Below are 18,619 nucleotides of genomic sequence, written 5' to 3' on the forward strand. Positions count from 1 at the left end.
GGGACTGCCATCCCAGTCCCTGTCAGAGGTATCTTTGGTGGGTCCTCTCTACTTTACTAATTCTGAACTTGACTGCCTCCAAATATTTTGTTGATGTGTTTAACGTTCCACCTGGTACTTTAGAGAACATGTGTAGAGAATATGTAAGCTTCAGTTGTTGGCTACCGGGTCCTATATGTTTCATTACATCAAGATAGTTGTGTTGGGAGTGTCTTCAATTTCCTGTGTGTCCTTGTCTGCTTGATGTATCAGTTTCTGAGAGAAGTTCAGATCTCTCCTACACCTTGGTCTATTTCTGTTTTAGTCTGTCAATTTTTTGCTTCCTACACGCTGAAGCTGTGTTATATAAAGGCATAGAGGCGTATCTTCCTAGAGAACTGAACTTTAATATGAAGCAATCCTATAACTGATTATGCTGTTTGCTGGTAATGTAGCCACACCAGCTTTCTATTTACATCGTGCAATTAAAAACTATTTGGATTTCAATCTTTTTGGCCCTTTATATTTAATGGAAAAAGAACATAGATGGATGTTTAAAAATTCACCATCACAATCTGTCTCTAGAATGGAGGACTTAGTTCATTTGTAGGCCTTCTGATTACAAACATAATTTTAGTTCTTCCATTTTATTGTGAACTTTTACTAATTATATTTTTAACATTTTCCTCACAATGCATTCTTTTGATTCTATTGTAAGAATAAACATTTTTTCTCCTTGCCTTTTCTCTTTTTATTATAGTAATAACTTGATTCATGAGCACTTGTGTTTGTGGACAATTCAGTTCATGAACAAAAGCACTTGGCAAAATTTTGCTTCTGTTTGTGAACTGTGTATCTGGTGATGAATGTGACTACAGCCATCTTCCCCAGAATTGTGGAATGAATTAAGTTTGTGAACCAAGGTACCACTGTATATTGGAAATTACACATATTTCTAAACATTCAGTGCTATCCCTCGACAATTATTCAGCATCTTCCATTTTTTCAAACAACTCAAGTATTTTAGGATGATTAATTCCAACTCTCCCCCTCCTGATCTATGTGCTGCTGCTGTCCACTATTTCAGCTGTGTCTGTTGTTTTTAACCCCATAAAGTAGGTCTTACTAGAATTTATAAAACACTGTCAGTTGAGATCTGCTCAAATTCTGCCATCCTGTTGCCCACCATTTCCCTAAGCTCAGCATCTTCTCCGGGGCCTTTTTCTCATCACTGATATTTGTCCTGGTGAACATGCCTTAGTGAAGATCTACAGCAAATTAGTGGGCTGTCCGGCGATGCTTTATCTTGTCCCCTCTTTTGAAAAATAGTGTTTGTAGTTGAGAAAAAAACATCACTTGGATTATGATTCTATTCTCTCAGCACTTGGATCGTATAATCCTATTTGCTTCTGGTTTCCAGTATTTTCTAATGTGAAGTGAATGGTCAGTGTGATTGTCATGCCTTTTCTTTCTTCATTGCTGGGGATTGAACCCAGGGCCTTGTGCATTCTGGTAAGCCCTCTGCCACTGAGCTGTCTCTCCAGCCCTTTATTTTATTTTGAGACAGGGTGTGGCTAAGATGCCCAGGCCGACCTTGAGCTTGAGACCCTCCTGCCTGAACCTCCCCAGCAGCTGGGATACAGGCTTATGCCACCCAACCTGCCTACGTGACAGCCTTTTATTGTTCTTTGCCTCTAGTGCTTCACTATAATGTGTCTGGGTGTGCATTTCTTTTCATTCATTTTTCTGGAGCTTTACTGAGTTTCATTTTATAAACATCAATATCCTTTCAGCAATTCTCAGAAAGTCTTGGCATCAGCTCTTTGTGTTTTTTAAAATTTTATTTTATGGGTACAGTTTAAGAATACAATATAATGACAATGATCATTGGAAATTTGCACCTTTACATAATCTCTCTTGGTGCTTATTTTTCCCCCTTTCCCTGCCTTCCCTTCAACCCCTCCATCCCTCCTTATTTACAAAGACTTTGTTTCCATTTTTTCATTTTCTCATATTAATTCCATTCCCTTCTTTCCTTCCCCCACCCCTCCTACTTCCCCTTCCCCTTTGCCCCTTTTCTTCTTATTTCACATTATGTATTATACCTTTTAGTCCTTATTTACACTTTCAGTTTCTCACACTAGAGAAACTATTTGGTATTTACACGTGTGTCCTATTTATTTCACTTAAGAATATCATCTTAATGTGCATCCATTTAGCTATAAAGTTTCTACTTTCTCATTTTTTATGGCTGAGTAGTACTCCATTTTATAAAAACCCACATTTTCTTTAACCAGTCTCCAGTTGATGGGCATTTGGGCTGCTTCCAAGTTTTAGCTATTACAAACTGCGCTGCTATGAACATGGGTGCACATATATCACTGTGGTATGATTCTTTTAATTCTTTGGGGAAGATACCCAGCAGGGGAATAGCAGGGTCAAATGTGACTTTCAGTCCTAGTTCTTTGAAGTATCTCCATACTGATTTCCACAGTGGCTGCACCAGTCTACACTCCCACCAGCAGTGGAGAAGGGTTCCTCTTTCCCCACAGCCCCGCCAGCATTTGTTACTGGTTGATTTCATAATAGCAGCCATTCTTTCTGGGGTGAGGTGGAATCTCAGCATTGTTTTCACTTGCATCTCTCGAATGACCAGTGATGTTGAACATTTTTTCCTATGTTTATTTGCTATTTCTATTTCTTTGTCTGAGAAATGTCTGTTCATTTCAGATGCCCATTTTTGGACTGGGTCTTTAAATTTGCAGTTCTGATTTTTTGTTGTTGTTGCTTTTTGTTTTTTGTTCCTGGTACTGAGGATCGAACTCGGGTCCTTGCGCTTGCACAGCAGGCAACAAAACCACTGAGCTAAATCCCCGGCCCAAGTCTGATTTTTTTAAGTTCTTTATAGATTCAAGATAGTAGACCTTTGTCTGAGGAACAGCAGATGAAGATTTTTTCCCACATTGTGGGTTGTCTCTTCACACTGCTGGTGGTTTCTCTTGCTGTGCAGAAGCTTTTTAATAAGAAGAGATCCCATTTGTTGATTGTTTGTGCTAGTTCACGGGCAACTGAGGTTTTGTTCATAAAATCTTTTCCTACACTAATGTCTTCAAGAGTTCTACCTAACCTCTGTTCCAACTGATTCAGTGTTTCTATTTTAATATTTAGATCTTTAATCCATTTTGATTTTAGTTTAGTGCATGGTGAGAGATATAGGTCTAGTTTTAATCTTTGACAAGTTGAAACCTAATTTTTCCAGCACCATTTATTAAAGAGGCTATCTTTCCTCCAGTGAGGGTGTTTGGCTCCTTTATCAAAGATGAGATGGCTGAGTATGTCTGGAGTTGTTTCAGCATCTTCTAATCTGTTCCACTGGTCCTCAAGTCTGTTTCTTTGCCAGTACCATGCTGTTTTTAATCACAGTAGCTTTGTTGTATAGTTTCAAGTTGGGGATTGTGATACCTGCTGCCATGTCTCTGTTACCTAGAATTGCTTTTGCTATTCTGGGTCTTTTTTTGTTCCAAATGAGTTTTTGGATTGTTTTCTCAAGGTCCATGAAGTATGCTGCTGGAATTGCATTGAATCTATATAGCAGTTTTGGAAGTATGGCCATTTTCACTATGTTGAACCTTCCTACCCAGGAGCAAGGGATGTCTTTCCATTTTCTGATATCATCTTCAATCTCTCTTTTCAGAGTGCCATAGTTTTCAGAGAAGAGGTCTTTGATTTCTTTTGTTAGGTTGATTCCTAGGTATTTCAGTTTTTTGGATGCTATTGTGAAAGGAATTGTTTGCCCTATTTCTCTCTCAGTGAGTCTGTTGTTCATGCAGAGGAAAGCTATTGATTTTTGTGTGTTGACCTTGTAGCCAGCTACTTGACTGAATTTGGTTAATAAGTCTAGAAGACGTTTGGTGGAGTTATTGGAGTCTTCTATAAACAGTATCATGTCATGTGCAAATAATGACACTTTGAATTCTTCATTTCCTATCTTTATTCTTTTCATTTTTCTCTTGTCTAATTGCCATGGCTAATGTTTCCAAAACTATATTGATCAAGAGTGGTGATAGTGGACATCCTTGTCTTGTTCCTGATTATAGTGTGAAGGGTTTCAGATTTGGACCATTTAGTATGATATTGGCTATTGGTTTTTCATAGATGGCTTTTATCAGATTGAGGTAAAGACCATCTATTCCAATTTTTTGTAGGGTTTTTATCATAAATGCATGTTGGATTTTGTCAAATGCTTTTTCTGCGTCTATGGAGATAATCATATGGTTTTTGTCCTTGGCTCTATTGATATAGTGTATTACATTGATTGATTTGCATATGTTGAACTATACACACCCTGGGATGAATCCCACTTGGTCAGGGTGTATGATCTTCTTGATGATCTTCTGCTTTCTATTTGCCAGTATCTTATTAAGGATTTTTGCATCTATGTTCATTAGTGAGATTGGCCTATAGGTCTCTTTTTCAGTTGGGTCTTTCTCTGCTTTGGGGATCAAGGTGATGCTTGCTTCCAGGAATGAATTCAGGAGTATTACTTCCCTTTGATTTCATCAAAGATTTTAAATAGTAGTGGCAGTAGTTCCTCTCTAAATGTCTTGTAGAATTCACTAGTGAAGCCATCAGGACCTGGCCTTTTCTTGGTAAGTTTTTAATTCTGTTTTCAATTTCATTGATTGATATTGGGTTGTTTAGAATTTTTAGGTCTTCTTCGTTCAACTTAGGAAATTCATACATATCTAGGAATCTGTCCATTTCTTCTGTGTTGTCCATCTTTTTGGCATATAGATTCTTGAAGTAGGTATTGAGGATCCTCTGGATTTCTGCTGGATCCATTGAAATTTCAGCCTTTTCATTCCTAATTGCATGAATTTGGGCCTTTTCTTTCCTTTTTCTGATAAGATTGTCTAAGGGTTTGTTAATTTTGTTTATTCTTTCAAAGAACCAACTCTTGGCTTCATTGATTTTTTTGTATCGTTCTCTTAGTCTCCATTGCATTGATTTCTGCTCTGATCTTTATAATTTACTCCCTTGTATGAGCTTTGGGTTGTCCTGCTTTTCTCTTTCTAGAAGCTTGAGGTTCAGCATCAGGTTGTTTAATTGGGCTCACTCTGTTTTCTTAAAATAAGTATTCACTGCTATGAATTTCCCTCGTAAGACTGCTTTCATTGGGTCCCATAGATTCTGATATGTTGTATAGTCATTGTCATTTAATTGAAGGAACTGTCTGATTTCTTCTTTAATTTCCTCTGTGACCCACTGGTTATTCAGAAGTGTGTCGTTCAATTTCCATGTGTTTATGAAATTTTTGTGGTTTCCTTTGCTATTGATCTCCAATTTCATCACACTATGGTCTGATAATATACAGAGGATAACTTCAATTCCTTTGCATTTACTTAAACATGTTCTATGAGTGAGTATGTGGTCTATTTTGGAGAACGACCTGTGTGCAGTTGAACAGAATGTGTATTCTGATTTTGTGGGGTGGAACACTCTGTAAACATCTGTTAAGTTCATTTGTTCAAGAGTTCAATTGAGTTCTAGTATTTCATTGCTTGTTTTTTGTCTAGTTGATCTATCTATTTGTGACAGTGGGGTATTGAGGTCCCCCACTACTATTGTATTAGTGCATATATGACTTTTCATGTCCATTAGAATTTGTTTTATATAGTTGGGCGCACTAGTGTTTGGTGCATATATGTTTATGATTGTCCTCTCTTCCTGTTGGATTGTTCCCTTTACAAGGATGTAGTGTCCTCCTTTGTCTCTCTTCATCAGTGTTGGTTTGAAATTCACTTGACATGCTTTTTTTCGGGTTCCCTTCGCATGGAGTATTGTTTTCCACCCTTTAACTTTCAGTCTATGAGTTTCTTTTTGAATTAAGTGTATTTCTTGTATGCAGCAAATTGTTGGATTTTGCTTCTTGACCCATTCTGCCAGTCTATTTCTTTGGATTGGTGAATTGAGACCATTAATATTGATGGTCATAACTGATATGTATTGGCTTATCATTATCATGACTTTTTCTTTTTGTTGGATTCTCCTTTATATTTAATTTCTTATCGCACTTGATGGATTCATTCTGCTGGGCTTCCTGGGGTTGTGATGCTCATTGTCTTTTCCTAGGATATTGTCTAAAATTTTTTGGAGTGCTGTTTGGTATTCATGAAGTTCCTAAGGTGCTCTTTGTCATAAAAGTACCTTATTTCTCCATCAAATTTGAAAGATAGTTTTGCAGGGTATATCAATCTGGATTGGAGCCTGTTTTTCTTTAGGGCATGAAATACATCACTCCAAGCTCTTCTTGTTCTGAGGGTTTGCACTGAGAAGTCTGCTGTGATTCTGATGGGCTTTCCTTTGTATGTGATTTGTTTCTTTTCTCTAACTGCTTGTAGAACTTTGTTCTTCTGTTGAGTTTCTGGAATCTTAACAATTATATGCCTATGTGTGGACTTTTTTTGATCAAGGCTAGTCGGAGTCCTGTATGCCTCCCTTATCTGTATGTGAAGTTCTTTTCCTCTGCTTGGTAAATTTTCTGCCATCACTTCTGTGAATAGTTTTTTTTTTATGTCATGTGCACTCTCTCCTGTTTCTTCATTGACTCCAATCAGTCTTATGTTTTTGTTTTGCATCGTGTAGTAGCTGCTGGATTGCTTTCTCATGGTCCCTTACAATTTTAAAGCAATTTTTCTTTTCCTGATCACTAATTGCAATCTTATCTTCTATATCTGAAATTCTGTCCTCACATTGGCTCATTCTGCTGCGTAGACTTTCAATGGAGTTTTTAATCTCCTGGAAATCTGTTTGCATCTGTTTTATGGATTCCATTTGTTTCCTATGTTAGGATTCCATCATGTTCCTCAGTTCTTCTCTAGATTTATTAATCATGTCTTGCACTATGAGCACAATCTCTGCTGTTATCTGAGAAATTATTTCTGATGTCATTTTTTCCAGATCCTCTTTTGTTGCCAGTTCAGGGAGTCCAGGTGGTTGAATATCAGAATGTTCCATCTCATTTCCCTTTGGGGTTGCTGTAGGTGATCTGGAAGGCTGGTTTTGAGACTTGTTTATGTGTCTTCTCTTTTCAATGGGGTGGGGGAGGGTTGCTGTTGGCACCCACATGGCTCACCTCCTCTGCACTGGGAGTGGTGGAAAGGAGGCCTGGAAGCCCCTTCCTCTGCGCTGAGAGTGGAGGAATGGCAGCATCAGCTCTTTGAATATTGCCTTTCCTCCATTCTTTCCACTCTCTCCTTCTAGAACACCTAGTGGATATTTTAATCTTTTATAGCTCTTAACCTGTCATCAAATTTATCATCTTTCACTTTTTGCTACAAGGTATAAAATTTCTTCAGATTCATCTGCTAGTACATTAATGTTCCCTTTAACTTTGTTTCTAATCTAGGCTGATTATATACTTTCCTTTCTAAATCTTCTGTTTGTTTCCTAAATTTGCCCACTTTTCAGTCTCTTCTATTAATATTATATTTTCTGCATTTTCAGATGCTTAAAAATGCTCAACATATTTGTATTTTGCACTGAATTTTGTCAGTATCTGAATTTGTGGCTTCTGATAAAACAACTGGCTGTCTTGGTTGGCCCTCATTCTTAAAGTGTTGTTAAGAATTCTGAACACTGGGCTGGGGATTTAGTTCAGTGGTTCTGCCACCTGCCTCACAAGTGCAAGATCCCAAGTTAGATACCCAGTACCAAAAAAAAAAAAAAAGAATTGTGAACATTTTAATTGAGAATCTGTAATAAGAGTGTACATAGGGTAATTCTTTGAGGCCTAGTCTTGAAAGCATATTCTTCCAAGAAGTTTACACGTTTCCACCTCCTCATGCTTAGAAGGGATTCCAATGCCAAAACAACATGGGGATGGACAGGTGTGTGTTCAGGATTTTTCTGGAGAGAAGATTTTTTTCCCCTCTTGTTATTTGTCCTGTGCACAGTAAAACAGTTACAAGCAATGGAAGAAAGAGAAATATTTTAAATACATGAAAAATTATGGAAGAAGGGCTGTTTTAGGAGGGTTGGTGTGAAAAGGCCTCTTTGTGGAGGTAACATTTGGAGAGAGGCCTGCCCAGGTGAGGAGGAAGCGAGCTATGCAGTGCTTTGGGTCAGACCAGAGGACTCTGAGGTGAAATGTCTGTCCACAGTCTCTTGGCCCCTCATCTGCTGAAGTTCTGCAGAGGTTTCCTTACAATGTCTACCAGCTCTTTAGTATGTTGTAAGGATACCGATTCTTATCTCCATCATTGTGGGCCAGGCACCTGGGCCAGTGTTGGTTAGATCATACACATATACAGATAACCCTGCTGTCATGGAAGTTGCTCAGATAGTAAAAGTATTTATCTGTATGGATGTTATTTGTCTTTATTTATTTTGTAGTACTGGGGAATCAAACACAGGGCCTTCACAATGAGCTGCATCTCCAGCTTTTTTAATTTTTTATTTTTTATTGATTGATTAATTTTGAGTTGCCCAGTCCTCCTGCCTGAGCCTTCCTGAGCACTGGAATTACCTGCATGTGCCATCACGCCTGTCTTGTGTATGATGATTTAGAACAGTGTAAGGTATTGTTAGGTAATTAAATCTATGATTTATATATAGTTTACCTTTGCACTATTTGCTGTTCCTCAAGCAACTGCTCTTTCTTCCCCATAGGCCTTCATACATGCTGTCCTCTCTGCCTGAAACTCTTTTTCTTCTTCCTTTACTTGCTAATACCTGTTTCTTTCCCACTGATCTCAGCTCTCTGTAATTCTGACCACATTTGGGGCTCTCTACCTATGTTCTCACTGCACCCCATGCATAGGCCCAGTACTAATTCCACACCACTCCACACAGGCTTCAGACTGTCCCTAGGCTTGCTCCTCTACTGTTCTGCAGTTCCTGGAGGACACAGGAGTATTCTGATTGCAGCTTTAGTTTCAGCACCCAGAACAGCGCTTTTATCTAGTAGATAGTCAATAAATACCTGTGGAACCAATGCAGACAGCGGCAGCCTGCTGTGCCAAAGGTAACTATTACTGGCACAAGTAGCCTTCTCCATATGAAGAACATCTGTGTGGAAGGACCAGCATCCCACACAGCACTGTAGGGACAGGAGAGGGACTGACCATTCTTTCTGTGTCCATGTATAGAGCTCCAATATCTATTTTCTCAAGTGTTTCCTCCAAGTGCACCTAAGAGCAAAGAAGAGGGCTTGAGGACATGGCTAGGAGTAATTCTCCACAGGTAATTCACATTAAAAAGTAAATCAATTATATAATGTATTCTAAAATCTATCTATTGATTTCCACGTAAAAATAGTAACTGATTTTACCACTGAGAAAAATTGATGTGCCACGATGTGTATTTTAATTCTGTGAGTTGACTCCTCCCTGCCACACAACTGTACCTTCCTAAGGTAAGTCATCCAGACTAAGAACCAGGCTTGCATACTACTGAGACATATAATATTGAGACTCTTGCCTTCCTTCTTGACTCACACTTTTATTAATCTATGTGTTTTTACTCACACATCCAGTGACTGTGACCAAAGGGTCCACGTGGGTAACTCCAGGCTAACCACTCCTCATCTGTCCACCCACCCACTCGTTTAGTCAGTACACACATCAGAGCACATTCTCTGCCAGGCACTGCTGCAGGCACCAGGGTTGTTAGTATGCGGACAGCACCTGCAGCGTCTGTTCCCATGTACTTTACAGTCCAGCTTTAGTGGTGGGCTGAGCACCTGTAATCCAAAAACCAGAATTGCAAAGCTTCTTGAGTGCCAACACGATGCTCAAAAAGTTTCAGATTTTGAAGTGGTTCAGATTCAAGATTTTTGGATTAGGAACACTCAAACCAGTAAAGTCTAGGCAAAACGACTTCAAAATATAAAAATGTCTAAAATCGGAGGCACTTCGGTCCTGAGCATTTCTAATGAGGGATACCCAGTATGTACTGGAAAACTATGAAATGGCAGCCCATTACTCAGCTCTGGGGTTGAGAACACAGTGGCAACCACAGTACTGAAATCTCGGTACTGGATGGCACCTGTGGGAGAAAGAGCTCCAAATCCAAGGCAAGCCTGATGTCATCCCCTTCCATTAGGTTTTTAAAGAGAACAGGAAGGCAGATGCCAGGCAGAACAGTCATCTCTCCTGGCCTGATGCAGAGAGTGGGTGACAGGACTCATGATCAGGAGTGGGAAAAGCTGGTAGGAAAGATGCCACCTGGGGAAAGATTTCTGCTTTCATCACTTGGTGGGAAGATGTGGAAAGGCTTCAAACTTCCAGAAAAGACAGAAGGGTCACAGTGGCGGAGAGTGAATTACTCCCCACTGGAAGATGAACGGTGTCTTCATGGGGGCCTCAGATGCCTCATGGCCAGAAAGTGCTCCTCAGTGAGACAGAGAAGGCCGGCCACGTTGTCAGAAAAACCCCTTGTGCCTGGAATGAGACCACGGTGAGGTCTGAGGTGCCAGAACTGCAGTTTCCCCTGCAGGTCTAACTTGTCATGTGGTTCAGCTGTGTGGTCCTCTAGTGCTGTTTGGATACTCTATGGTTGGAAATCTCAGACCATGCAGTGAAGTGTGCATTTTCATAAGTGGAGAGGGACCACGAGGCAAATGAAATGAGGCATCTCCTCTCCTCTCTTCAGGCTCCATCTGTAATTCACACAACACAGTAGGATCCTGGCCACGTGAAAGGTACAGGCCCAGATCCCATGGGTTCCGCCAGCCGGGTGCCTGAAGATCTGGTATCTGCCTTGGCCCAGACCACCAAGGACAGGCAGGACTAGGGCAGGGGAAGAGTGTGCCAGGGGAACTGAGGCCAGTGAGTCTACTCCACGCTTAATGAGAAAGGAACCACACGAAAGACATACAGACTTCCATCCTTCAGAGAAGGCTGAGAAGCTTGGTGAATGTAGAAGAGAAAAAAAGTGTCTATTTTTGCTTGTTTTTGTTTTGTTGGTGACAGTGTGATGGGACGGAGGCAATCCCTGTGCCGTCCAAGAGCTCCCTGGAAGTGATCAATGGAGAAAAGAGGGGAAAGGAGAAGCCCCTCAGTTCAGATTTCCATCCCTTGTAAGTGCTTGAGGATAAAGACAGAAAGAACAGAGACTATCTAAGACAAAAAATGTGTGGAAAAGAAATGAAAGTCTTAATGAAGTACCCAGAAAGGTCAGTGCATTTCTCCTCGTTTCTGGGTCAGGCAAAGGAACCAAGTGGACGATACTTTTCTCCAGTTGTACCTGTAGGTATTTTGTGGCCAGAAAAGTCTAATGGTGTTTGGGAGATGGTTTAAAAAAACACACCAAAAACAGTTCTTCAAATTCATATGCTGTGCAGACACCACTGAGCTGCCTAGAAATTTTATTAAAAATTACAGACATCACAACAATAACTCTCAGACACTACTTCCTCTATTAACAAACCTGCCTTTCATGGCTCCAGAGAGAGTCCCGAAATGAATTCTTCCACTCCTGCATAAATCTGTATAGGGCTCCCTCTCTGGGCTTCTGATAGTCCCAACTCCAACGTGTGGATTAGCGAGCAGTGTTGAAAGATACTTAGAGCCTATATGAGTTGCTTTAAGCAACACGATTAATATGCTAGAACTGAGTTCCCAAACTTATTCAGTTATCAATTTGTTGTATATAATTTAATCTCTCTATTTTGATATGCAAAATGGAAATAGCACTGCTGATACTTCACAGAGTGAGAAGCTGATAACCACCAAGACCATTATAAAGCTTGCTGGGGGAAAGGAGCTTATGTAAATATCTATTAATTAAACAGTCACGGCTGCACAACTAGGTCAGGCATGATGATAAGGCTGCACTGCCACCCGGCCTTCAGCATCGGAAGGAGAAATGAACATTTAAGCCCAACAGCACTTGTTGCAGTTTATAAAGAGTATTAAATTGTAATATTGCAGGACATAACACAGAGAAGCATCTTTCAGATCATCTTCAAAGAATCGTCTGCCAGAACATCAACTTATTAGAGACAACAGCCTTAGACAAAAACAAAAAAAGCAAGCCAGTTACTAATGAACTTGTAAAAAGCTAATCAAAGCTCTCATCCAGAGAAAATGAGAAAATCCGAGGCTCGGAATGATTTTGTGTATTGATGAGATTTTTATATAGTGTCACAGAAAGAAAAATAAAACAGACTTAAATGCAGACACAAAGGACTCTAAGTCTTGATTTAAGAGTCTCGTTATGTCCCATATCAATGTTTTTATTAAAATGTTCTGTGTTCTGGAGGAAACATTTGTTTTGATAATCTACTTCCCTGGAGGCTTGAGTAGGGGACATTCTGGTCCCTGGTCCCGGGCAAACCCACACATGGGGCCGGGCAGGGAGGAGGAGCCTTCTGCTCTCACTGAGGCCAGGGGGCACCGTGTAGGGTTGGCAGAGGCTCCCAGCTGCTTCTGTCCTTGTCAAAGGAAAAGGCAGCTCTTTTCAGGGGAGCATCTCCTGAAGACGCAAGAAAAGCACCCAAGGAGTGTGTCACACGAAAGGGGAAACTGGGTGGTCTCAGGGCAGTGAGAAGTGAATGGCAGAGCGGGTTTCTCAAACCGGCCTCCAGGGATCAGGAACATTTACTGCCCTGGATCTGCAGCCCCTGGCAGCCCCAGACCTGCAAGCGAGCATCATAAGGACCTCCTGCCACTCCAGAAAGGAATGGAGGAGGAGGAAGAGGGTCCAGGCATGGCCCCTGACTCCTCAGTGACAGGGACATGCATGTCCCCTGGGCATCCTTGCAGATGTTTAGTGCACTGGGCCAGGGGCGACACTATGGCAGAGAACCAGAGCAGGAGGGTGGCACAGGGCAAACCCCTGGCCACTGTGGGGTGCCGCACCTTCAGCAGAGGGGATGTGGGAAGAGACAGGGAGGACAAGGAGCCAGCCAGGCGAGTGAGAGGCCAGGAGACAGGGCACAGGTGCTCTGCAGGGGAGCCTTGCACATGGCCTGGGACACTGCTCAAGAGGCTGAGTTCAGTGACACAGAACCCTTACAAAAACCAGAAAAAGGAGCCTTAGAGATGCTGAATCACTTTCCCAAGGTTGTCTAACTTTGGGGTTTGATTTCAGAATTCCTGCTTTACTTTCCAAATGTTTTCCAGAGCTGGCTTGCTCTGGCAGAGGACCTGGCATGATGAGGCCCAGTCCCCACCGAGGCTCTCCCCTCTCCCCCAGCATGGGCCGGTGCAGGGCGACGGGGCAGCCAAGTCACTGAGGGTCCGCTCAGCTGGGAGGTCCTGTAGAGGAGTCCGGCACAGCCGGGCAGGGGGGCAGCTGGCCCCACTTTCGCTTGGGGCACCACCTGGCTGAGAAGGCTGGGAAGGGGATCCGAACAGGCTGCCCCAACACTGCGGCCCTGGCAGAAGCATTCTGAGCTAGAGGCAATGGAGGAGCAGCAGGGCAGGAAGAATTCTTTCCTCTCCCGTCTGTTCAAAAGCAGGACATACATGGTGAATATATTTATCGCAAATCACAACCATTTACCAGTGAAAGGAAAGAAAGAGAAAAATAAATAAAATGCCACCCAAACACTACACAATTAAAAGCAGGACATGATTGTCCTCAGTGAATGCCCCCTCCCATTCCGGGAGAGGCAGCAGGATCTCAGCTGCACACAGAAGGTCCGCACGAACATGCTGAAGTCCCCTTGTCATCCTCCTGCTTCCGCTCCCATGCTGACCACCCCAGACGCCCGGCCCCTCTCCTTCATCTCATTGCTTCTCCCCAGATTTATCACTTTGTGGTGAAATGGTCTGTCTGGGTCCCCCAGTCTCACTGCTTCTTGGGGTCTTTACTTCTTTCCATGAAAGCCTCTGTAGACATGAAAAATGAGAACAGCGACCTCTGTGACACATCTCCAGGGATGCTGTCGTCTGCCAGGCACACATGCGGCCCAGCCAGTGAGCAGAAGAGAAGGAGGACTCTCCCACTCTCCCGGGGGCAGAGGGCCCAGGGCCCTCCCTGGAACTGCCATGTGAGACACGCCTGGGCCTCTGACCCGGCACTGGGTGACAGAAGGCCAGGAGGGACATGGCGGGTGGGGGAAGCCAGCGTGGAAGTCTATGCTCGAGTCCGGAGACAAAGCAAGCATGATGAGAAGGAGCTGAAGGAAGTGGACAGGAGCGGAGGTATCTCACTACCTAGATGGCACCCGGTTAAGACCACACTGGGGACTGTCCCAGGGATGATCGGAAGCCAAAAAATACTCTTCTGCGCACAGTGAGGTGAGCAGCTGCTTCAGATTACTAAAAAGAAAGAACAAAGCTAGGTTAACAGACTATCCCTTCGTCATTCAGGGCTCATCACAAAGACCTTGCTGGTGGTGTTGGAAATGAGGTCGGGTCAGGTATAAATCAGGTGTCTCATTTATCAGGAAAAGTATGACGTTGTTAGGTTTCACTCTAGTGCTTATGGAAGATGCTGCTCCATGCAACTATGGGAGACAGTTCTTATGGAAGAAAATGAATATGCAAAATAAAAATATACTTGGAAAATGTCCCCAGAGCAATCGATATGTTTCCGAATTCGTTTTATCTAAAGACATCAGAGTCATCTATTTTTTGTGTATTTTTTTTACTTTCAAAGTCATATTTGAAACCTGGAGAATCTTCCAGGAAGGAAGAGATGTGAGGGTTGAGGACAGGGTGGTGGACTGACTGTGTTCTGGGAGATCAACTAAGGGTGTGTGAGCGGAATCCTGCAGGAGGGAAGATGGACAAACACAGGGACCAGGTACAGGGAGGAAGCTGCTGTCCTGACTTATTCTAAATACAACAGGGGGAGTCAGGCCAGCCTGGAATCCTAACACACTGGGAGGCTGAGTCATGAGGATCACAAGTTTAAGCCCAAGAAACATATCGAGATGCTGACTCAACATAAAAACTTAAAAAAAGAAAAAAGGCCTGGGGGTGTAGCTCAGGATGAAGGCCCTAGGTTAAATTCCCAGTACTACACAAAACAAAAACAAAAACAAAAAAAGTGGTAGGTTTCAAGTGGTAAGTGACATGATTTGTGTTTTACTTTTAAAAATATTTCCCTGACTGCTGGTGGAGAATGAATTATAAGAGAAGAAACTGACGAGAAAGCTCCTGTGAGAAAGAAGGTGGTCGAGTGGGCGCTGACAGTAAAGACAGAGTGAAATAAACTGATGAGGGATACTCTCTGGACTGGGAAGAGCAGGTGTTGCTATTAGACTGAGATTAGGGAAAGGAGGAAACCAAAGTGTCTGTTAATATGCAACACCCAGTTTACTTCTCACAGTCCTGTGCAGTCCTGCTCTCCTTACTGTGCAGGAATTCACTCAGAGGGCAGAATCCAGAGTCAGCTGCAGGAGCAGAACACAAGCTTCCTGCTGGCCAGCCCTCGAAGCCCCGCCACAGAGCTCAGCAGGAACCACACACAGGTGGCCCATTTATTCTGTTTTCGTCTTAAGATGAAGCAATTGGGAGGCTGTGTTGTTCGAGCATCAATACTTTTCCCCTTTCCAGTACATTGCAAACGGTGACAGTGTTTGGCTGGCTAAGTCTGCCATGCACACGAAAACAATGACATCAGTTTCAAGCTAGGTAGGTTGGGGAACATAGTGGTGAGTGACCAATATGAAAATTCAAGGATTTTCAAGAACAAATTCACAGAAACATAATAACTTTTGACAACCGCATATTAGTGGCTGGCAACTATCACACAGGAAGATATTTAGTGAACAACAGAAAATAAAAGAGCAGTCTATTAGTATTATGTGGTTTCAAGTAGACTTCCAGAGCACAGAAAAACATAGTGATGAATCTTCAAGATCATGTTTTAAAACCCCATAATGGTTCTTTCAGACACATACAATTAGGGTAGATCTCTATGAAGCCCTGCAGTTTACAGGTCCTAACCATGATGCTTTCCCTTCCTGCTTCTTACCCAACTCTGATAAGAAGGCCATTCCTTTGATTCCCTGAAGATTTCCCAGTGATTTTGTTAAGCTAAAATTAAAATCTTTTTTAGAAGCTCTCTCAAAAGAGTCTTCATGAGGAAGACTCTTAGGGATGTGATAAACCCATTGCAACAATGAAAATATTAGGTAAAGATCTGACCAATAAAACCTTAGCTCCCAATTTCCAGAATACTAATAATTTAAAACGAGGCAACAAAAGATTGCAACTAACAGGCTGCTGTATGAAGAAACCATACTTCTTTATATAGAAATATCATCATGGAGTTCTCCAGACAATAATTGTATTCTAGTATTTTGCAAGCAGCTATTAGAGAAAAGATTATGTATTATATATATTATATATAATATATATTGTATTATATATTATATATATTATATATATTATATTATATATTATTATATATTAGGGAAAAGATTATTTATATATATGGACAAGAATGACAGCTTCTTAGGTTTTTAATGTTTTATAAAAATTTTAAGCTGGTTAATAATGTCAAGGTAAAAAATATATAGTCCAACCCTGTTTCTTGATCATATCAAATACATTTCTGCAAAATAACTTCTGTTGGTTTTTATAGTTTTGATCTAGTTTAGTATTTTCTAGAAAAGGAAACCTGAGACCAAAAAGAGAGAGTCTAAGACCCCAAGAGAAAATCGGCACCAGGAAAGGCACAGGCCGCTCAGTGAAATCCGAGATGAACCCAGATAGGGCTGAGTTCATGCTCATCACTACTTCCTCCGCAGAGGGCGTTCTGACCACAGCATTCAGTAATGCTTCAGACTGGGTCATCCTTCCACTCTGCTCTTAAAGGCTGATTTCTTCTCTAGTTTTATGGATATGTGGAGATCTATCTATTCATCTATCTGCCTATTATACTTATGTACATACACAATAAATATATAATTCTGTGATTCAATTTTTCTCCTACTTCTTAATATTATTTCATACATACTTCTCTATTTTTCATACTCCTTGTAACTTCCTTTTTAGCTACATAATAGTCCATCTGCTTAATATATCATAATGCATTTTAACATTATTCCACTGTTAGATTTTAGATCATTTTCCAGTTTTATATTATTAAATTATGCATATATATTATATATTCTTCCTGATGGATTATTTCTCTACAGTAAAATTTCAGGAATGAGTAAAAACAGTGGGAATATTTATATCACATTTCCCTTCAAAGATATTGACACCAACACAGACCGCTTTCCTGGTCTCTCACTGTTTCACATAGTACTGTCTTAAGCTAGGAACATAACGTCCTTTGAAATAATTCACAGAAACCTCATGGCATCTACAGAGGCTCTGGGAAGTTAGCTGAGGCTTTCTGCACTTCTGGCTTGGGCACAGGGTGCAGCCTGTGAACCACTGTCACGGCGCAGGACACATGGAGAATGGCTGGTGCCTGGGGTGAGGTGAGGTGACTGTGAACAAACCGTGTCCCTTGGTGGTACTTTTCCACACTGGCCAGGGCAAGGGTCAGTAACTTGTCAGGAACAGATGTGCCAAGGGCGGCTCTGTGGGAGCAGACCTGCAGTGCTTGACGTGAGTCTCCAGCAAGCTGGTTTTGGGTCTCCAAGGGCCATGGAAATCAGCCACAGCAGCTCCATTAACTAAAGCTCTTGCTCAGCTCAGATCCGGTGCCAACTGGATAAACACGGCTGTGGTGCTGACATACCAGCCCTCTGAAAAGCTCTCTTTTCCTTGGTGAGGGTCCAAAAAATAATAGTAGTCCAACAACCAGCACACAAAATTGTATATTGATTACAGTTACCTCTGTGGGTACGCTGACATGGCATCTGCCCAGTAACACAGTGGCCTCCACTCTGTAAGCAGCATGGCAGGAAATGCACATGAGGGCACAAGAGCAGAGAAACACCCTTTCTGGCTAGTCCATTTTGTCTATACTCCCTTCTCCAGGCAGAAAGTAGTGATGTCTAGGGCGCTCCTCAGGAAAGCCCTGTGCTTCCTTCCTTGCGCTAGCTGGCGCTCCTGGCAGACCCGAGGTCCAGTGGTCTGGGGGCCCCCTCCAAGCAGCCTACCCTTCCCAGCCTGCCCCAGGGCAAGGGTTCCCTCCAGCCACGGCCCATCAGCTCAGTGCGCTTCTCACTGCATCGACTTCGGTGACAGGCCCAGATACTTCAGGGACATGTCTAAGCAGGGTCAACATGACCTTCTCCCAGGGAGTCATACTTTTACAGCTGACATAGTTTCCCAATTTGATGAGGAAAGTATTATTCTTAGATAAAATGGGTACTCAGAAAACCATAAAGGTAATTTTATACCTCTACTTTGACTTCTGTCTTTACACCTAGAGCAGCAACTGCGAACCTCTTAAAGCCTTCAGTGATAACAAACAGCTAGCTGCGGCTAGGTTCACCACCATGGTCCCATAGTTGAGCATTTTATCTCCACAAATACTTTTGAACTTTTTTGCTTGCATACACCTAAGCTTACCCCCAGGCACATAAATGGACCTTTACAGTTATCATGAATTGGTTTCAAATGATGTCATTTCCAGTGCACTGTATATATCGACAACTTTAAGCACAAATATTAGATCATTCTCTCAAGTGCATTCAGTTGAAAATAAATACCTACCATTATTCATTTTAAAAATATGCACAATTGGATATTTTATATTTTTCTCCTTGAATTCATGT

General features: G+C 41.8%; 1 protein-coding gene across 7 annotated transcripts in view; it reads right to left on the reverse strand.

The window, feature by feature from the left end:
• The window catches only part of Atg10 (autophagy related 10), a 268,942-nt gene that overhangs the window by 11,207 nt on the left and 239,116 nt on the right, over nucleotides 1–18,619 (reverse strand). Inside the window, exon 6 of one of the 7 annotated variants that reach the window (XR_015439007.1) lies at nucleotides 8,963–9,170. The exons of 5 other annotated variants lie outside the window; for them this stretch is intronic. Coding sequence is in view for 1 of the 2 variants with exons in the window: in XM_087181005.1 (XP_087037131.1) it covers nucleotides 9,105–9,170 (66 nt within the window). In the remaining variant the exon portion in view is untranslated. The remainder of the gene's footprint in view (nucleotides 1–8,962; nucleotides 9,171–18,619) is intronic. One more of the 7 variants, XM_087181005.1, reaches the window with a different exon arrangement.

Source organism: Heterocephalus glaber, unplaced genomic scaffold (assembly GCF_053883595.1).
Source record: "Heterocephalus glaber isolate CG9 unplaced genomic scaffold, H.glaber_assembly_v1.0 deba00001465, whole genome shotgun sequence".
Classification (NCBI taxonomy): domain Eukaryota; kingdom Metazoa; phylum Chordata; class Mammalia; order Rodentia; family Bathyergidae; genus Heterocephalus; species Heterocephalus glaber.